Raw genomic sequence first — 21,380 nt, 5'->3', positions numbered from 1 at the left:
TACTGCTTACATATGCCTTTTCACTTGCTCATTTCATAATTTAAAAAAGAAATGAGTAACCAGTGTTCTCATTTTACACAAGTAGAAATGATACATACGGCCTGTACAAGGTCAAAGAACAGACTACTGTTTGAATTAGGTCTCAAAACTTTGGGTGTTGGGTCCTGGGTTCTATACTGCCATGCGAAATAACATGAAAATATCCAGATATGTGGATCAGTGAAATTTGTTAGGTTGCAGCTGTCAGGATGTAAATTTTTGCAGGAAATGTGTTTTAGCTCTTTTTCACTCCTTACCTTGATCCCTTCTTCCTCACCTGCTTCTTCTTTTTTTTACCAGTTCTTTCTTGGGTCCCCTTTGTAAAATTTCTCCCATTAGTTCTTTTGTGTTCTTCCTGAATAACTTTGTAAATAAGCCTGATCAGGTAGTCTTGCACTAAGGAACTTCTGTGAGCACTATACATGTCTTTAGTAGGAGCTTCTCCTGTGCAAAGATATGAATTTATTTTTCTTTTAAACTTGTACTGTTCCCTTTCCTGTTAAAATATTGGCTTTGAACGTAGATGGAGTGCTGTCAAGTTCTCGGAAATCTGTAGATACGTAACTTGAGATGCCTAAGCTCAGACTAGTTTAGCACTGATAATTTGAGCCTTTGCAGTTTACCTGTCGTTGTACCTTGACCTTACTTGTATTATAGGTTGCTTTGGGGGTTTTGGTTAGGTTTTTTTTTTTTTAACAGCAACAATGATAACAGATGCCCCCTGGAATGCGAGATTCCAGTTAAAGTATGATGTTTTGTTTTGAGTTTAGAAATAGAGTTTTGGCATTGATTTCATTTTTCGTAAAACACTGGCGGTCTTGAGAGTATTGCTACTAATAGGAGGAATTTAGTGAACCTAGTAAGAACTAAAAGCTTTGAACCTCTGTTTTTAACCACATTTTGGCACTAATTTGTAATGTGAAGTTGGGAAGTCAGTTTTTTTCTCTTTTTTTTTTAATAAATGTGAAGAATTATCTAGGGTACATAACTCCTTCAGGTATGGTAGTTGGCTATCATGCTAACCGAATCTGAAATGAACAATGGTTGGGGTAATCCATTCTTATCCTTCATTTACCTAGCATGACTAATCACCATACCACTTAAACTGTGTTGCTTTTCAGTCAGAGTATCACTATTGAAGGCATTTCAAGGCAGTGCCCATTACTGTCTTGTTAATGCCTGATTGAGCATATTTCCCGATGAGCAATCTGAATCTTTTTTTTTCCTAGTGTTGGCTGGTACTTGCAGTATTTTACCCTTATTTTTATTGCATTTACCTGTATTTATAAGTGAGATTATGGTTACTTAAGATTAGCAGCATTTGTGAAGGGAAGGATATTGGCATGTTAATAATGGAGACAGGACACATGAAGTGGCTAGGACCTCGGCAGACTTTGGTAAAGTTGTTGATAAGATGAAATTGGTATACTATGTATCTGGTTTAGTTTCTAAAAAGGATTTTGATTTGAAGAGAAGATTCCTCATGCTTGTTCCAGTGGAAAGATACCTCTTGGTAAATACTGAATGAGAAGTAACAAATTACATTAAACTACATCAACATCAGATTTTTTACTGGTTCTTGAAATGAAAATGGTTGATTTGTTTTTCTGGTATGTTTTGGGTAGAGCTGTAATTACTGATGTGCTGATAGGTCTTGGAGTTTGGATACCTTATTGAATATTTTCCAATGCCAAGTTTTGGTTCTCAAAAAATGCAGAGTGAGGGGTGACTTGGTGTAAGAACTTTCTGTGAGCAGTAACCTGAATCCAGACCTGTAACTTCCTTGGGATCATGGGCTTTGTTTTTTGAGTGTGCTGTGCATTCAAAAGTCATCCTACAAACCATTTCAGTGATATCTAATGTGTTTGAATTTATTTTATGATCGACTGTAGAGGTCACAGTAGCTTTCTGTTGGTGTATTCGTATACCCTGCAAAGCTGACTAGACTGTGATGGCCCTTTTTCTCATGTGTGCTTTTCTTCACTTGGCAAGCTAATTTACAAACATTATCACAAGACTACAGTAATTGAAAATAACCCTTAAAAATACTGGTCTGTAAACTGTTGCCTTTAGACAGCATTACAGAGTGAGTAAAGGACTCTGGGAAAACTCTGTTACTTTCCCTATTGGCATTGTTTGTGGCTGCTTAAATGGTTGTTGGTCGTGAGCAATTCTGTAGAGTCTTTCAGACAACATTTCTGCTTTGACCGTTTTAGGTCTGAAGATGGTAAACATTTGTAGGGTCAGAAAGCAATTTTGGAAGGTATTCAGCATTACGCAGAACTATTTACCTGTAAGTGATTTTCTTGGCTATGGACCCACATACAAGTTCCTGTGCAGCCACAATTTCTAAATGATAAGGTATTAACTATTTTAGTATTTATTAGTTGCTAATAATATGGTATTCAGTGCTAATGTTTAGAATTCAGCTTAGAAGTCTTGGGGAGACAAGTATTTGAAAATAGGGCTTTCTCTGGCCTATTAATACTTCTGGCTGATCTTGTGGTGGCCTGTCTCGGAGCTTTCTCTTGTGGTAGTGTGCATTGCAAAATGGCTGATGTTCCTTCCCCAAGCACTAGATGCATTCTTTCAGGCAGAGAAACTTTTCTAGTGGTCTGTCTGCTCTTCCACGTACCCTTCTCCAGATTCCCATAGTTTGTTTCCTCACCTGCAACTATCTGTTCTACTCGCCTAGCTGTGGATGTAGAGGAGTGCCACAGCTAGGAGGTAAGGGCAGGGAGTTATTTACCTCCTGTGTTCTCTTCCAAGTAATAAGAGTTTAGCTTTGCAGCTGGGCCAGGCTTAGTGTGGGACTGGTAGCCTGCTGCCTAATGATTTTGGCGTTTGGTAACAAGTTGGACTTGAAGTATTATTATGGTATTGGTATATTGCTTATCACTATTGCTGAACCCTTTTTGTTCACAAAGAAAGTTTACTAAAGCTTAAACTTTTTAAATTAGCTGTATTATTCCCAAAGAAAAGTGGAATTACTAAGAGTATTGTCATAAGTAACAAAACAAGAAGAAGCTCTGCCATACCTTCTTGATGTGATGTTTAGCACATGCACAGTGTGGTGCTGCACCCTTCTTCAAAGTGACACTTTTCCTTAGTTATGTGGCTTACAAATGCCTCAAGTTCTCTTTCTGCATCTTAATATGTGCATCACTGGCTTGGCATTCAAAGTCTGGGTTTTGTGTGGGTACAAGCTGAAGAAGTTCCCTGGAAGAGAGGTCCATTTTTGGTTACTTTGTAGCAGCATCCCTGCAGTACAATCATCAACACTTATAAAGGTTATACTAATAATTTGTATCCTAGTTGAGAATTTACAATTTTCAAATATAATTATGCTTTCAATTTCTGATTTGTCATAGTCTGTGAGGCCTTTTAATTAAGAAATGCTGTACTACAGATAAAAGGGTTTTGAAGTAGATTGTACTTTTTCCCAGTAATAAAATGTATATACATGTATTTAAGCATACATTAATTTTATATATTTTGTACTTACAGACTATACTTCCTTCAACTTGGAAAGCTATGTTCTAGGTGTTTCAGAATTCCAAATTCTTCTGCAAGTGATTAGTGATATGCATAACTCACATCTGTTATCTGAGATACTACGTTTGTTTTTTTTTTTTTTTTTTTTTTTTTCAGAAAAGGCTTCTGCAACCTAGGTATTGTTAAAATACCAAGTTGAACTTGTGAAATCACAGTCACTTAAGAAGAATTGTTCCCTTTCTGTCCCAAGTATTAATAGCTGTGCTTACAGGATTTAAACCCTCTTAAGTTTAGAGGAAGACCAACATGAGTTATGAGTTCTGTTTATAGGTTTAAATTGAGGAAAACAGTCCTCATGCACAGGTGAAGTGTTGTACCTTCTCTGATTGCTGCTGCTGCTTTCATAATTTTGAAAATATTAATGATTCTTACTTTTCATTTTCAGATCCCTCAGGGAAGGACTTACTGAAGGACACTGTTTAAATGTGTGGCATTACTGCAGGAAGATTGCAGCAGGATAATCATCTTGCTTTGCACCTTGTTTTCCTAAGGGTAAGTTAGGACTTTAGGTCTTCATAAACTTGTGTTTAAGGGGGGAAGTGAGTAAGAAAGTACAATATCATACACCTTATTTTCTTTATAACTAAATCTGGAAATCTAAGAGCCTGTAGAGACAAGGTCCTATGGTGTGACTGTAGAAGGTCAGAGATTCTTCCTGCGGTGATGTCATATATTGTGTCTTCTGTAGTTCTTCAGAAATTTTCTATTTAAATATAGAAACGCTCTATTTTCAATTCAAAGATTGAAATTAGTTGGGGAAATCAAACAACTCCTCCTTTGAATCTGTAACAAAGATGGGGGGGCGATGAATTGTAGTGTTTTCAATTTGTTATAACGGAATTAGGCAGATTGAAGTAAGATAATTGAACTTACTTTACCATGAATTTCCAGTGTGTAGTGTATGTTTTAAAACAGTATAAAACTATAAAGTACTTCTAAATTAGTGGTATACTGAAAGGAATAATCTTCCATTTAGGGAGCAATTTGATAATGATTGCATATTAAATGTGTAGCCATTATAACTTCAGGTTTCTACCAGGTTTATTACTTAACATAGATTTCATTCTGTGACTTTGCTTTGTACAATCAGTGCACAGTAGAAACTGTACAAGGAATGGAAAGAAAACCACCCTGGTTTTAAATATCTTCAGTAATTCAACTGCCTCTATGGGTGAAATTCTTCCATAGTCAGAAATTTTGTGAGAGACTAATGTGTGTGTTTTCCCTGTGTCAGTGTCCCATTTCACCTTTCTCTTTGTACTTACTTACAAATGTATCGATTTGACAAACATTTATTGCTTGAGGAAGATGAACCTTTGTTAAGTGAGGATGTAGAGTATCTGAAAGTATTGATTCTTTCTTATAAACCAGTTGCAAATTGACAGTGTCTTCCTGATTAATGAAATAATCCCATGGATGAAGATTTTTGTGTTCTGGTTTAGTCCACACCAAATCTGTATTGTGCTGTGGCAAACAAAACATTTTATAGTGGAAGTGCTGACTAAACTTCTCATTCTAATGGTTTGTATGATGCTACTGTGATAAGCTTTGCTTCAGAAAGAAAATACCAGGTTTATTTGTAGTAATATAAATGCTGTTCATGAAGAATTTACTTTTGCCATGTATTTTTTATTCCCAGAACCATTTTCTGTTACCTCTAAAATCTGTGTTTTAAGGATGTAAAAAACAGTGGAAAGAGTAAAAAGCAAAATTTAAAATACAAATTCTTTTTCTGAATGTGTCATTGAGTAAACTGATTTAAACAAAAAAAGAAAATAATTCCTAAAACATGGCATAAACATTTCCATTTTTGTAATATAAAAAATCTGAAGTACAGAAACTAGAATGAGTTTACTTTCCTCGTCATTTTGTAATGAAGTTGAAACTTATAAAAGAAGATACTTTCCTTGACTATGATTTCTGTAACTGAAAGCTGGTTTTATGTATATATATAAAAAATATATTTTATTTTATACTTTGGTCAATTAATTTCATTACAAATACTGTTAGATAGGTACAATTTCTAGACGTTAGTAAGTTGGAAAGCTCTGTTGACCAGGCACTGATTCTATACAAGGTATTAAAGGTTTCAATATTTTTATCTTGTGTTGCAACTTTTCATGATACAAATATGTCCTGGTTTCAGTTGGGATAGTTTTCTTCTTTATAGGTAGTACAGTGCTGTCTTTTGGCTCTGATGTGAGAACAATGTTGATAGGACGCTGATGTTTTTAGTTGTTGCTGGGTGATGTTTATACTAAGTCAAGGACTTCCTGGTTTCTCGGGCCCTGCCAGTGAGAAGGCTGGAGGGGCATGGGAAACTGGGAGGGGACACAGCCAGGGCAGCTGATCCAAACTAGCCAAAGGGGTATTCCATACCGTATGGCATCATGCTGAGCACATAAACTGGTGGAAGAACAAGGAAGGAGGGGACATCCGGCATTATGGCGTTTGTTTTCCCAAGTAACCATTACACATGCTGGAGCGCTGCTTCCCTGGAGGTGGCCGAACACCTGCCTGCCCATGGGAAGTGGTGAATGAATTCTTTGCTTTGCTTTGCTTGCATGCATGGCTTTTGCTTTACCTATTAAATTGTTCTTATCTGAACCCTTGAGTTTTACATTCCTTTCCGATTCTCTTCCCCATCCCTCTGGGTGAGGGAGGAGTGAGCAGGCGGCTGCGTGGTGCTTGGTTGCTGGCTGGGGTTAAACCATGACAAAATACTATTTTTACTGCATGTCATAAATAAAATATATTTATTGCATGTCTTCAAACTCAGATATATTTTAGCAGTTGTGAATTAGTTTTACAAGTATTAAAGCAGATTTTGAGAGCTTTTTGGGTGACAGTTTCTACGCTATTTATTTTTTTTTTAAACAAAAGGAAGGTACTGCAGTACCCTTCTCAATAAATTGTTGCTAAGAATGAAAAAATACATAATAAATAATGGTGAAATATGGATACTATAAATTCAGTATGAATGCTTGTTATGCCCTTTCCTTTGTATAAGGGCTATAGTCATGGTTTAACCCTGGCCGGCAACCAAGCACCACACAGCCGCTTGCTCACTCCCCCCTCACCCAGAGGGATGGGGAAGAGAATCGGAAAGGAATGTGAAACTCGAGGGTTGAGATAAGAACAGTTTAATAGGTAAAGCAAAAGCCACTCATGCAAGCAAAGCAAAACAAGGAATTCATTCACCACTTCCCACGGGCAGGTAGGTGTTTGGCCATCCCCAGGGAAGCAGGGCTCCAGCACGCCTAACAGTTACTCAGGAAGACAAACGCCATAATGCCGGGTGTCCCCCGCTTCCTTGTTCGTCCCCCAGTTTATGTGCTCAGCATGATGTCATATGGTATGGAATACCCCTTTGGCTAGTTTGGGTCAGCTGCTCTGGCTGTGTCCCCTCCCAGTTTCCCATGCCCCTCCAGCCCTCTCACTGCAGGGCCTGAGAAACTGAGAAGTCCTTGATTTAGTATAAACACTACTTAGCAACAACTAAAAACATCAGTGTCCTATCAACATTGTTCTCACACCAAATCCAAAACACAGCACTGCACCAGCTACTAAGAAGAAAATTAACTATCCCAGCTGAAACCAGGACAGCCTTTTACAGGTTTGTTTACATACATTTGTTGTTACTTTTTTACTCCACAAGTGCAAACCCACATACATTAAGTACAGTAGTCTGTACCTTTCATTTATAGGGCTATGTGATAGCTGTCTTTTTTTCTAAGAAAATGAGAAGTATTTTTTTATTAGAATGTTTTCATGAAATTACAGAACAGTGTAGGTTGGAAGTGACCTCTGAAGGTCATCTTGTCCAACCTTCTGGCTCAAGCAGGGTCACCTAGAGCAGGCTGCTGAGGACCATGCTCTCTGGGTAACCTGTGCCAGTGCTCAGTCACCCTCAGAATATAAAAGTGTTTCCTGATGTTCATATGGCACCTCCTGTGTTTCAGTCTGTGCCCGTTGCCTCTTGTTCTGGCACTGGGCACCTCTGAAAAGAGTCTGGCTCTGTCGTCTTTGCGCGTTTTCTCCAAATATTTGTGCACACTGATGGGATCCCCGCCCCCCGAGCCTTTTCTTCTCCTGGCTAAACAGTCCCAGCTCTGCCAGCCTTTCCTTATATGAGAGATGCTTCAGTCCATGAATCAGTTTAGTGACCCTTTGCTGGACCCTGTCTGGTAGCTCTGTATCTCTTTTATTTTACACTGTGTCCAGTTCTACAGTACATCCGGTGTGGCTTCACCAGTGCTGTGTAGAGGGGAAGGTTCACCCACCTTGACCTGCTGGTAATACTTTGTCTCATGCTGCCCAGGGTACAGTTAGCCTTGTTTGCCACAAGTGTGCATTGCTGGCTCATGTTTAGCTTGCTGCCCACTGGGATCCCCAGGTCTTTTTCTGTAAAACTGCTTTCCAACCAGTTGGTTCCCAGTATATGCTGGTACATGGGTTATTTCTCCCTGGCTGCAGGACATTGCAGTGCATGAGGTTTCCATCAGCCCATGTCTTCAGCCTGTTGAGGTCTCCCTGAAAGGCAGCACGACTCTTCGGTGTATCAGCCAATCCTCCCAGTTCTGTCATTAGCAGATATACAGAGGGCACACTCTGTCCCGTCATCCAACTCATTAATGAAGACGTTGAACAGTGTTGGTCCCAGTGTTGACCTCTAGAGCACAACCCTGATTAGTAGCCTCCAACTAGATTTCACACCACTGATTGCAGCCTGCAAGGCCCAGCCATTTAATTTTTTATGTTTTCCTTATAATGTAATTGTTTCTAAATCAGTTAATATCTTTCCATTTGCAGTATGTGTGTAGGCAAAGTCTTCTGATTATTAACTGAGTGTTAGTCGTAGTCGTTACACTTGACAACAGGTTCAGTAAAGCCACTGGAACCTTGTAATAATTCTGTGGAAGTTTGAGTGTAGATACAGTTTTTGTTTATGGTTGTTAAAAATTTTTTTTTTGTCTTTTGTTAAAGATAGAAGGAGTAATACTACATTTGTAATCTTAAAATCTCCGAAATAAGTCTCATTTTTCTATGTCTAGTATCCGTATGGCAATATTTGTATTTTTCTGTAGAATTCAGGTTAGAAACTTCTTAAAAGCAGTTTACTGTTAGTATACAAGTGAAGTAGTTCACTTGTGCAGATAGGTAGTGGCTGAGCCACATTGCCAGCTTCCTGGTTTTACAGCTTCTTTTTTTGAAACTTAAAACCAAACGTAGAAATGCACAGAAAAGGAGTGTTGTTCATGTAGGTAAGCAGGCTATCTAGTGGGAATATGAGACTGAATAGATGTATGTGTATGTGAATATTGGGTTTGGTTTAGTTTTTCTGTTGTATTTATTGTGGAAAATGCTACTGCCTAGTTACCTGTAAGCTGTAAAGGAAAATGGTAATTTGGGATTTTGAGTGTGGTGTTTTTAGTTTTTGTTTTTTTAGAAGTATGATGATCACCTATCAAAATACGTGATTAACTGTTACTAAACTGTACCTAGAAGCTGTTTATTTTAAAACATAAATAGCATTAACATGAATTAATAATGGGTTTAAGACCTCATTTAAAATAGCTGTAAAATTTTCATGTACACAGAAAACAATTTCAGGGTGAGCAAGCAAAAGTGTTTTAAAAAAACTCTTTTGTCTCATGAATATCAGAAAGAAGTACCTGCAAACTTTAAATTTTTTCTCCTTTTTTGTTTTCTTTAGGAAGATGATCCTCCTCATCCTGGTTATCTGAGCTTCTCTCAATGACAAGCTGAAGTAGGAACAACTGAAAGCTCTTTCTGAAGCCCTGGATATACAACTTAAATTTGTAGGAACCTTTCCAGAATGAAAACCACATACAGTTACCTTGATAATTGCAAAAGGATGAGAGAAAAGTTATGATGGCAAAAAACAAAGAGCCACGCCCCCCATCTTATGCTGTTAGTGTTGTTGGACTGTCTGGAACTGAAAAGGATAAAGGTAATTGTGGAGTTGGAAAGTCATGTTTGTGCAATAGATTCGTTCGTTCAAAAGCAGATGAATATTATCCTGAGCATACCTCTGTGCTTAGCACAATTGACTTTGGAGGAAGAGTTGTTAACAATGATCACTTTTTGTACTGGGGTGACGTAACACAAAGCGGTGAGGATGGAATTGAGTGCAGGATTCACGTGATTGAACAGACTGAGTTCATTGATGATCAGACTTTCTTGCCTCATCGGAGTACGAATTTACAACCATATATAAAACGTGCAGCTGCCTCCAAACTGCAGTCAGCAGAAAAACTAATGTACATTTGCACAGATCAGCTAGGCTTGGAGCAAGACTTTGAGCAAAAACAAATGCCTGAAGGGAAATTAAGCATAGATGGGTTTTTATTGTGCATTGACGTAAGCCAAGGATGTAATAGGAAGTTTGATGATCAACTTAAATTTGTGAATAACCTCTATATACAGCTCTCAAAATCTAAAAAACCCATAATAATAGCAGCAACAAAATGTGATGAATGTGTGGATCATTATCTGCGAGAGGTTCAGGCCTTTGCTTCAAATAAGAAGAACCTTGTGGTAGTGGAAACATCAGCGAGATTCAATGTCAATGTTGAAACATGTTTTACTGCACTGGTACAAATGATGGATAAAACTCGTGGTAAACCTAAAATAATCCCCTATCTGGATGCCTATAAAACTCAAAGACAGCTAGTTGTTACAGCAACGGACAAGTTTGAAAAACTTGTCCAAACTGTGAGAGACTATCATGCAACTTGGAAAACTGTTAGTAATAAACTGAAAAACCACCCTGATTATGAAGAGTACATAAATTTGGAAGGAACAAAAAAGGCCAAAAATACATTTTCAAAACACATAGAGCAGCTTAAACAGGAACATATTCGAAAAAGAAAAGAAGAATACATTAATGCATTGCCAAGAGCTCTTAATACTCTTCTGTCAAATCTTGATGAGATTGAACACTTGAGCTGGTCAGAAGCCTTGAAGTTAATGGAGAAAAGGCCCGACTTCCAGTCCTGTTTTGTAGTGCTTGAAAAAACACCCTGGGATGAAACTGACCATATAGATAAAGTGAATGACAGAAGAATTCCATTTGACCTTCTTACTACGCTAGAGGCGGAAAAAGTTTATCAAAACCATGTGCAGCATCTTATATCTGAAAAAAGGAGGGTTGAAATGAAGGAGAAATTCAAAAAAACTCTTGAGAAAATCCAGTTCATTTCACCTGGACAGCCATGGGAAGAAGTTATATGTTTTGTGGTGGAGGACGAAGCGTTCAAATACATCACTGATGCAGATAGTAAGGAAGTGTATGGTAGGCATCAGAGGGAGATTGTTGAAAAAGCCAAAGAGGAGTTTCAGGAAATGCTTTTTGAACATTCAGAGCTGTTTTATGACCTGGATCTTAATGCAACGCCAAGTTCAGATAAAATGAGTGAAATTCACGCTGTTCTGAGTGAAGAACCTAGATACAAAGCTTTACAGAAACTTGCACCTGACAGAGAATCTCTTCTGCTTAAACACATAGGGTTTGTTTATCACCCAACTAAAGAAACTTGTCTTAGTGGCCAAAATTGCACAGACATTAAAGTAGAGCAGTTACTTGCCAACAGTCTTCTGCAACTAGACCATGGCCGCTCAAATTTATACCATGATAGTGCCAACATTGATAAAGTCAATCTTTTCATTTTGGGCAAAGATGGCCTTGCACAAGAATTGGCAAATGAAATTCGGACACAGTCCACTGATGATGAATATGCATTAGATGGAAAAATATATGAACTAGATCTTAGGCCAGTTGATGCAAAATCCCCATACCTGTTGACTCAGTTGTGGACCTCAACCTTCAAACCACATGGTTGTTTTTGTGTGTTTAACTCTATTGAATCGCTGAATTATATTGGGGAGTGCATTGCAAAAATAAGGGCTGAAGCATCTCAGATAAGGAGAGACAAGTATATGGCTAATCTTCCATTTACGTTAATACTGGCGAACCAGAGGGACAGTGTTAGCAAGAATCTGCCTATACTGAGACATCAGGGACAGCAATTGGCCAACAAATTACAGTGTCCCTTTGTAGATGTACCTGCTGGTACATATCCACGCAAATTTAATGAGACCCAAATAAAACAAGCTCTGAGGGGAGTACTGGAAGCAGTTAAACACAATTTTGATGTTGTAAGTCCAGTTCCTACCATTAAAGATCTGTCAGAAGCTGACTTAAGAATTGTCATGTGTGCCATGTGTGGTGATCCGTTTAGTGTGGATCTTATTCTTTCACCCTTCCTTGACTCTCACTCCTGTAGTGCTGCTCAGGCTGGCCAGAATAATTCTTTGATGCTTGATAAAATAATAGGTGAAAAGAGGCGTCGAATACAGATAACTATATTATCATATCATTCTTCAATTGGGGTAAGGAAAGATGAACTTGTTCATGGATATATACTGGTTTATTCTGCGAAGCGGAAGGCGTCCATGGGAATGCTTCGAGCATTTCTTTCTGAAGTTCAGGATACGATTCCTGTCCAGTTAGTGGCTGTTACTGATAGCCAGGCAGACTTCTTTGAGAATGAAGCAATCAAGGAACTTATGACTGAAGGGGAACACATAGCAACAGAGATTACTGCTAAGTTTACAGCTTTATATTCATTATCTCAGTATCATCGTCAAACCGAAGTTTTCACATTGTTCTTCAGTGATGTATTAGAGAAGAAAAACATGATTGAAAGTTCTTACATGTCAGACAGCACAAGGGAAACAACACATACAAGTGAAGATGTTTTTCCAAGATCTCCCAGAGGAAGTTCCCTTGACTATAATTATCCAGATTCAGAGGATGATACTGAAGGACCACCACCTTACAGTCCAATTGGTGATGACGTAAGGTTACTCCCAGCACCTAGTGACCGTTCAAAGTACCGACTGGATTTGGAAGGAAATGAGTATCCTATTCACAGTACACCGCTCAATTGTCATGACCATGAACGCAACCATAAAGTGCCTCCTCCAATAAAACCGAAACCACTTGTTCCAAGAACAAATGTGAAAAAACTGGATCCTAACCTCCTGAAAACAATTGAGGCAGGTATTGGCAAAAATCCCAGGAAACAACCTTCTCGAGTGCCTCCGGTACCACCAGAAGATATAGACCAGTCTGACAACTATGCTGAACCTATTGACACTATTTTCAAACATAAAGGCTTTGCAGATGATATCTATGCGGTTCCAGATGATAGTCAGAATCGTATTATTAAAGTTCGAAACTCAATTGTTATAAATACCCAAAGTGAGGAAGAAAATGGGTTTTCTGATAGAATATCCAAAAGTCATGGGGAAAGAAGGCCATCAAAATACAAATATAAATCCAAGACTCTGTTCAGCAAAGCTAAATCTTACTATAGGAGAACACATTCGGATGCGAGCGATGATGAGGCTTTCACCACCTCTAAAACTAAAAGAAAAGGAAGACATCGTGGAAGTGAAGAAGATCCACTTCTTTCACCTGTTGAAACATGGAAGGGTGGCATAGATAACCCTGCTATTACATCGGATCAAGAATTGGATGATAAAAAAATGAAAAAGAAAACCCACAAAGTAAAAGAAGATAAGAAAGTAAGTCAATTGATTTAAATTTTATTTACAACTTCTGGTGCATTGTAGAAGGGAAGAATCAAAATATGCAGGAGTTGCATCCTATTTTGAAACGGGTGCTTTAAAATTTTGATGTAGCAGTGTTTGATTTTTGTCCAATTTTCCACTTAACTTGCTCAGAACTGGCAAAGCTGAGGGAATGAGATTGTTTGTGTATCTAATCAGCTGTTCAGTAAGTTTCAGTTCTTTTCACCTCTGTATGTAGGTATGCAGTCTCCCTTCCATATGAGTAAGTGGAGACAGAATTTGTTCCACAGAGCCTTTTTTTTGTTAATCATAATGTTATTATTATTATTATTTTTAATTTTAAAAAAGCTCCTTTATGAGTTCTTGGGTAGAACTGGTTCTTTCAGTTCTTGCAGTTCTGGCTGTTGGAATGAAGTTTAGGGCTGGTGAATGAAAGGGGTGGTTTCTTTTTAATTCTCAGTTGTCTACCTGAAACTCTAAAACAAGAGCATGAAAAGGAAACTGTATAGTGGTTTTACTGACTGCTGCATTTTCCTAGTGTGAGCAAGCAAGTAATCAAGTTGAAAGCTGTGCTACCTGTACAATTCACTATTACAAAATAGAAGGGAACAAAACGCCTGCCCAGTGTGGGTCTCTAAATAATAATGTAACATTCTACTTGAAAAATGTCTGCATTTTATTTTGATCTTTATGCTTGATAGTTACTTATTTTTTTGACCTACTGTTTTAAAAAAATGTTATGTCAAGGTAGTGTTGTGGTGTAGATTCTAGATGTATACACTTTTCTACCCTAAAATTAAAATTTAAACTATAATCATTGTTTTGCGTATAGGTTTTGTTTAATATTAAATCAGAAGCGTTCCTGGTTAGGTAGATATTTTCTTTCTTGTCTCAAAATAAGTCAACCTTTTTAATATGATCTTTCATAGCATTTTAAAAATGTCCCTTTTAGCTTAAGTCTGACAGTACTTGAGTAGCATTTAGAAATAAGTTTTGTTCAAGTAGAGCATAGTTAAATTTTAGTAATGGATTAAATTCTGAATTGCATTTCCTAGTATGCAGCTGTGATTTGAATTACACATGGCTGATTTCAAGGGCACTAAATTTTCTTAAGGCTTACTCATAAGCATAGATAATGATGTCTTGTGGGTATATAATCATATGGTTAAAAATACTTTGAAGTTATTCTTTTTGGGAAAGTTAAATGTTTTTTAAAACAGTAATTTATATGCTTTTGATTGAAATAATCTTGCCACATAGAAATTGAAATGTAGTATTCATAATCCTACTGTTTCAGCTGTGTTAAGTTGACAGAAAGTTCCTCCGAGTTGGATATTTACACTTAAACTGTGTAGACTTGGTATAGTGGAGTCTTTTATTCCTGGCATTGTGTCAGGAAACCCCCTGATATCCAAAGCCTCCACTTTTGGCTTTGGCCTGTTGAGAGGCAGCCTGACTTGGAAGTTTCAGGCTATTTGAATTTTTATAGTGGTTAAGACTCTTGAAGAGTACAAAAAGTTGTTTCAAATTTTCTTTAACATACCTCTTGGTGGTGTTGTGTTGGTTTTTTATACTGTTCTTTACTTGCAAGTTGTGGTCCAGGGCTGATACTTTGAAATTAGTCAGAGAAAACTTTTAATAGTAGAAGTGATGATGGAGAAAGCAAATTTAACTTGATAGCTAAAATGTTTGCAAGCATTCAAAATATGAGTACTTAATGTTTGATAAGTAGTGACTTCTATGTGTGTTGAATTTCGTTATGTTGAAGTGAGCATAGTTCCAGTTTTGTGATGAGTCATTCTAGTCTGTAATATACTCCTTTTGGTGTTTATTAATTGTTGATTATTTTTTTCTTTTCCAAGAGAGATGCAGTTTTACTAGTTTTGGAACTTATTCACTGTGTTTTCCTGTGTTCTTTTAGATGAGCAGCTAGCAGTCTTCAATTGTAAAACCTCAAAACTTATTCATATTGTATTTTCCTTGTTCAGTGTTTTTTAGTCTATGTGAGGGATGTTAGTGCCCCACTGTTTACAGATTACTTGCTGGGTTTTTTGAGAAATTTGACCCCCTGAATGTGAAAGAGATAAGTAAAACATTTGTAGTCCTTTCTGAATATTTCTTAAAGCTCTTACTTATACTTTTTCTAAATTGTTCAGTTGTATGTAAAGGGAACATCAGATGCACATGTAGCTACTCTTGGTATAATTACAGTGATTCTGAAATATAGAAATCTTACAAACAAAATGAATTTGTTTGGAAAAACTCAACTTTTGAAGTCCGAGGTCCTCACTATCTCTGTCAAAGATGATGACTTGATTTGTTTTTTAATGATTTTTTTTTTAATCAGCTTCATAGTATGCTGTTGCTTTTTAAAGCCCAAATAGGATATGTAACATTCTTGATACTCCTTTTCTCTTTGTTGATTTGAGGGGTTTGAGATCCCATGTGCTGGGTGAGTTTCTTGTACAGTATTGCAGAAAGCTCCTATGCAGTCATTTGTGGGCTTTGCACTTTTTTTCAGTTACACAAAGCAAATTTCATTTGAAGACATAATTTGCCTATGCAAATCTTTACATTTAGAGGTTTTTTAAAAAATCACGTTGGGGGGCATTGGTTTGTTTTGGATTATTTGGGTTTGGCTTTCTCCCCCCCCCCCCCCCCCAATTACTTTTAAAGTTACACACAATGAGAGTTTCTTAAAGTGCTATTTACTTTCGTCTTGGAGGTTCTGGAAAATGTTTTAAAGTCAGGGCCAGAATAAGAAAACATTTAAAGATAATGTGTTTCAAGAAAGAGACATGACCTTGCTGAAGGATGCTTATTCTGTCCTGATGCTTTCAGGTTCCAATCTCCCAACTTACTAGATGAAATCATACAAAGGTATGGGCACTAGGACAGATACAGTCATAGGATTCAGGTAGAAATTGAAGGGAAGAATGCAAGAGCTGGGTGGGTAGGAAGGAGGAATGGAGTTTTGGTGAACTACAGAATAGGAAAAATAAGAGTTCCTTTTTACAGCCCTGAAATTAGCAGCCGTAGTTTGACTGATCTGCTGACACATGTACCAAACTTCTAAAAAATCTGTTGTGATCACATATTATTAAAAGCAGAAGTGAATAGTCAGAATTGTGCTACTTCTTGCTATTCAGAAGCATAAATTCAGATGTTTTACTGTGGAAAGTATAGCCATGACAAATCTGTGGTGAGCAGGTAATGTTACTTGCAAGGGCCTTTAACATTGCTTCTTACCAGAGGAAATTAAACAATCTAAAACTGAGATCAGTTCAGTAAATGTGCTTTGGTCTAAATTATTTGCCCACTGTTGTTGTCCATAACACCATGTTTGTTTCCTCAGATCTTGTTTCTGTATACTGGTAGTGAGAACTGGAAAAACCATCCTTATGCTCTGTTTTCAGTTATCACAGAAATAATTCCTATGAAAACTTCTATTCCTCGTTCTCACTGTTCTGTAAAACTCATCCAGAACTTCAGTTTCCTCCGTATTGGTGAGGAATCTTCTTGCAGCTTCTGGTTTTCACCTTTCCTTGTGGTAACCTTTCTCCTGAAATGTTTTCTTCTGTTGTGATGTCTCTGACCTCCAAAGAGGTAAAGAGAATATGACTGCTACTTGACCCAAGTTTTAGAAGATTAAAAATAGTTTTGTAATTCCCTCTGAACTTACGTTTTTGAATGAACATGGATGAACCTGTGTATAATATTGCAAAGAATGTCATAGCAGTGCATTACATAATCTTAATGTTTATTGATCTGTACTAGAAATTACTGACACAACTGTGTGATTGCACCAAACTTTTTCGTAGCTGCAGTTATCGTCACTTAGTAACCACTGGCCTATTCTTGTCCTTGATAATTTGCAGCTAATGACTTCCTGCCATCTAGTACAGGTGGTTTATAGTACATGTGTATTATAGTACATGTACATTATAGTATGTGCTATATGACATTCCAGTACATGATTTTTCCCTTAGCCTATGACTTTGTCCTTTTTGTTGTTGAATATCATCTTGTTTCTGTTACTCCAGCTGTTGTGGTAATTTCCTATATGCCACCATTAAATGCCTTCCTAAAGGCTAGATTGGTAAAACCAACTGATTGTTGTAGTTTCTTTGCCTCTAGAAAAGAACATGTTTCCAACAAAGAAGGTTGAATCTGTCTAACATAGTCTAACTTGTGATGTGTCCACCTGTATCCTATTTCATGTTATTACCGTGTTTCTAAATGTTCTGAATTATTTATTGTATGGCCTTGCATGTGCTGTTAACAAGTGGATTGTTAAACTTTTTCTGGTAGGGAAGTAGATGAAGAAAACTGGAGAGAAGGAGAAAAAAGAAAGCAGACTGCCCTCAGTCATAGGATGTTTTAACCAAATTGATGTGGAGTTGTGTGTGCACACTGTGGATGTTGTGTGCCAATATTTGTTAAGCTATGATGTGCTCTCTCCCCCCCCCCCCCCCCCCCCGGAACTTTTTCTGTAGAAGTTTCTCTTATGAAAAAGCGCTTAGTCCAGTCCTTTCCGCTGTTACTATGCGAAGTATCTCTCAGATTAAATGTGTTTTCCAGAGTGAAATCTCCCCTGTATCAACACGCTTTCTATGTTAGTTTCCTTACCGTTGTGCAAACTTGGAAGAACTAAGCACAGAGTACTATGTTCACATGCAACTTTACCCCTGTTGTTTCTGCTTTACAAAGTTAGACCTCTCCAGCTGAACTGTGTGCTCATTCATCTCCATGTCTTTTTTCAAAAATTGCAGGTGGGAACTACACAACTACAGGTAGATGCTTATCTCAATTAGAATCTTTATTGCTGTAATATTAAGGTCTAATACAGGACATTATTGTGTGTTGATACCCACCAGACTCTAAAAGCAGCAGCCTTAGTTTTTGATTTAGTTAACTCGATGAGTTTGGAGATATGGAACATCAGAGAAAATGCAGAAAACTTCAGGACATGAAAGGGCAGTGAACATTCCTAGAGGATAGGGATCCTGCTGGAGGAAGCCTTCTTACACCTCAGACAGGAGGATTCTCTTCATGTGCGTGCATTAACCCTAAAGCTGCAACGGTCATGCAGTTTATGCCTTGATACAAGGCACAAACCACAGTGCTCCTTGGCTTTTCATTGTTCTCACCATGTTTTTGTTGTGGAAACAAGCTTCATGGAAATATTTTAAAATTATTTATCAATTATTACTGATCTTCTATTATTATTCCTTTTGTTTTATATATAATAATTGCAAGTTATTTTCGACGCTTGTCTTAGTAATTCCCTGTATAGCAGGAAGCCTGCCTGATCCAGGAACTTGTAGCTATTCCATGCAGGTACAAATAATAACCTTATTAATCTTTACTATGGAATTGATGCGTATTAAAAAATTACCCATTTAATTTAGAGCTGTTACCTTTGTGAACACTTTGAGATATGTTGAGTGTCTACGCTGTGTTTTTTCCCCTTCTTATAAAATATAGTTCATTTAGTTTTTATCTTCCCCAGCATATAAAGAAATGCAAATATCCTGAATATATTTCTGCAAAGAGAAAGGCAGAGCCTCATCTTGAAATAAATTCTGCAGGCTTCTTGCCTTGTTACGGAAAACATTTTGTAAAAGTATGAATAAGATTAGTATGAGTATCTTTCATTTATTTGTGTGGAAGAAATTACTTGGAATACTTTTGAAACAAGTAGTAACTACAGAGATCTTGTAAACAATATAGTAAATTAACTGACCAGTGATAATGCCATTGTTAAACGTTATTAAATCTGAAGAAGTTTCACTATTTTTGTTCATTGACCAATAGTCAATTATTTTATTATTCAAAGTCTGATCACTTTTTTTTTGTTGTTACTTTTTTTTGTTGTTGTTGTTGTGACTGGAGTTTCCAGCTTTGGTGTTCAATTAAATCTGAAAAACGGTATTTTAAAACATTAAGCCTTGTAATCTTGTTTGCAAACATTTGTTGTTTCCAAAGAAGATTGTGAATTACATTCTTTCTATTTTCCTTTATACCAAGATGATTGTAAGATGCCTTTTACTTTACATTAACCTGAAAACTTGTCTCAGTATTTTAGCAAGAAAAATCCACTAGTACCTAGAAGGATTTTTTCACATATCTTACACTGACTTGTTTTAGAACACCATAGTAGTAGTACAGGTTTGACATCTATTTTTCTATGCTGAAACTTGTTTGCTCTCATTATAATTTCAAAACTATATGAAATTTTGTGTTGCAGCTATTACTGAAATAGTGTCAGGAGCTGTATAGCCCGTGTGTGTTGATCTCAGTTTTAATAAAACTGTGGTAAACATGTGAGAAATGGGAGATCAACTTAGATTTTTATTCAGCTGTTCTAGTGTCAGTTCAGTGGTTGATTTAGCAAAGTACTGTCTACTTCAGACTGGAATGTGCAGTGATTTTTTTTTTTTTTTTTCTTCTGAGGAGTATAGGAAATATCAAAATCTGTACTTTAAGGTTTCATCTGTTCAAATTTAACACTTTTAAAATGCATATTTGGAGCCATATGCCTTCTTGAGCCTCCATAGTTTAAAACTTAGTATAACAAGCTGTAACTCTAAAAATGGCAGAAGGCAGGAGGGGAAGAAAGACAGAGCATGTCAGGGACCATCTTCTGCATTATTCATGTTGTATAGTTTCTGACGAGCTAGCCATGGATTAGAGATTACAAATACTTTATTGAGCCTATAAAATGAATGCTGTTCATACTGTGTCATTTTATGAAGTATTTTAATAGTCCTGAAAATATTGACTTTGCCCTCTATGACCTAGGGCTGACTACAAATGAAGCAGGCAGAAAATATTCTTTGTTTTAAAAGTAGTAGTGAAATGTGTGGGAGGTAGAGAAGTGGCTGAATTTCCCATTTGATAAATTATGGTGGTAGTTCTGATGGGATGGAGGTGGGGGGGGGGGGGGGGGAAAGAAGGGAGCCCATCTTGAGCAGAGAGGACTTGCTAGAGTAAGCAGTCCATCAATAAAGGGGATTGATAGCTAGGTTTAGGCAGTTTTTCAGTTTTCTAAGTTAATTTTGAAAGGTTGTATTTAAGTGCATTGTACTCTCAAGACTCACAGACAATGAGTGGTGCCTAGCTAGTTCCCTGGCACCTACAGTCAAGAGGGTTAATCTTGAGTATGCCTCAAATCCACATTTTCAGTTTGATGCTTTTTAAAAAATAATATTTCTAGTTTTGAAATCAAGAATTGTATACTGTGCTGTGTTGGAATACATGTTTTCTTGTTTACCTTGTCTTTTATTGAGAGGACTTCAGGTAATCTTTTGCAACATGTATTTCAGTGATCAAACTACTGTAATTAAATCAATATTTCAGGTAAATGCCTTTGGTATCAGTGACTCAAGACAAGTTTGGGATTCTCAGAGTTAAAGTGCTTTCCTGCCAAAATATGTAAGGATCAGCTGGAGGTTTGGCGTTGACCTCTGTTAGGGTATGAAGAGAAGTTGTCTTTGGCAAGACAAGTACTTTCACAAGTAGTGAAACCCATGCTGGAAAGCTCAACATTAGTGCAGCAATCAATTATTTAAAAAAAAACCCAAACCAACAGGTTTATATGAAAACTAAGGATTTCAGCTTTATGGTGTTGGACTTGTATTTTAATTACTAACATGAAACAGTGGTATATGAAACAATGATCTTTTTGCTAGGATAAGCTAACAAAACCTTTCTAGAATAAGCTAACAATAACTTGGTGCCTATTAGTCCTTTTTTATTATGATGTATAAAAAGCATACAAAAATGTCTTGGACTGTGCCTAGGTTAGTGCTCTTTGTATGCAGTATTAGGGGACTGTTGTATTGTGGGGAGTGGGTCTATTGGGCAGAACTATTGAACTGAAAATACCGGTGGCAAAATCATAATCTCTCCATCAAAATCTAGGAATTTAGAAATAATTCACTTTTTTTCAGGTGTTGTTTAAATGAACAATTTAATGTTTAACAGTGGTTTTGTTTGATATTGTTTCATTAGAAAACTTCTAAAAATTAATTTTACCCAGAAAAAAATATGATGGTCATTGTCTTGACTAGCAGATTTTAAAGTTCAATGCTATGACTGATGGATCAGAAAAGCTGTTATTTTCTCAGGGTGGGGAACACAGATGAAAAAAAAGCTTTCAC

At 37.0% G+C, this 21,380-nt stretch overlaps 1 protein-coding gene across 4 annotated transcripts in view; it reads left to right on the top strand.

The window, feature by feature from the left end:
- The window catches only part of ARHGAP5 (Rho GTPase activating protein 5), a 56,585-nt gene that overhangs the window by 8,961 nt on the left and 26,244 nt on the right, over positions 1 to 21,380 (top strand). For all 4 annotated transcript variants that reach the window (XR_013929703.1, XM_080397019.1, XM_080397020.1 and 1 more), the window contains exons 2-3: positions 3,980 to 4,086; positions 9,311 to 13,209. Coding sequence is in view for 3 of the 4 variants with exons in the window: in XM_080397019.1 (XP_080253145.1) it covers positions 9,487 to 13,209 (3,723 nt within the window). In the remaining variant the exon portion in view is untranslated. The remainder of the gene's footprint in view (positions 1 to 3,979; positions 4,087 to 9,310; positions 13,210 to 21,380) is intronic.

This window comes from Falco punctatus (assembly GCF_963210335.1).
Source record: "Falco punctatus genome assembly, chromosome: 7".
Taxonomy (NCBI): Eukaryota; Metazoa; Chordata; class Aves; order Falconiformes; family Falconidae; genus Falco; species Falco punctatus.
The sequence above is the reverse complement of the archived record's forward strand: the minus strand, read 5'-3'. Positions and strand labels throughout refer to the sequence as shown.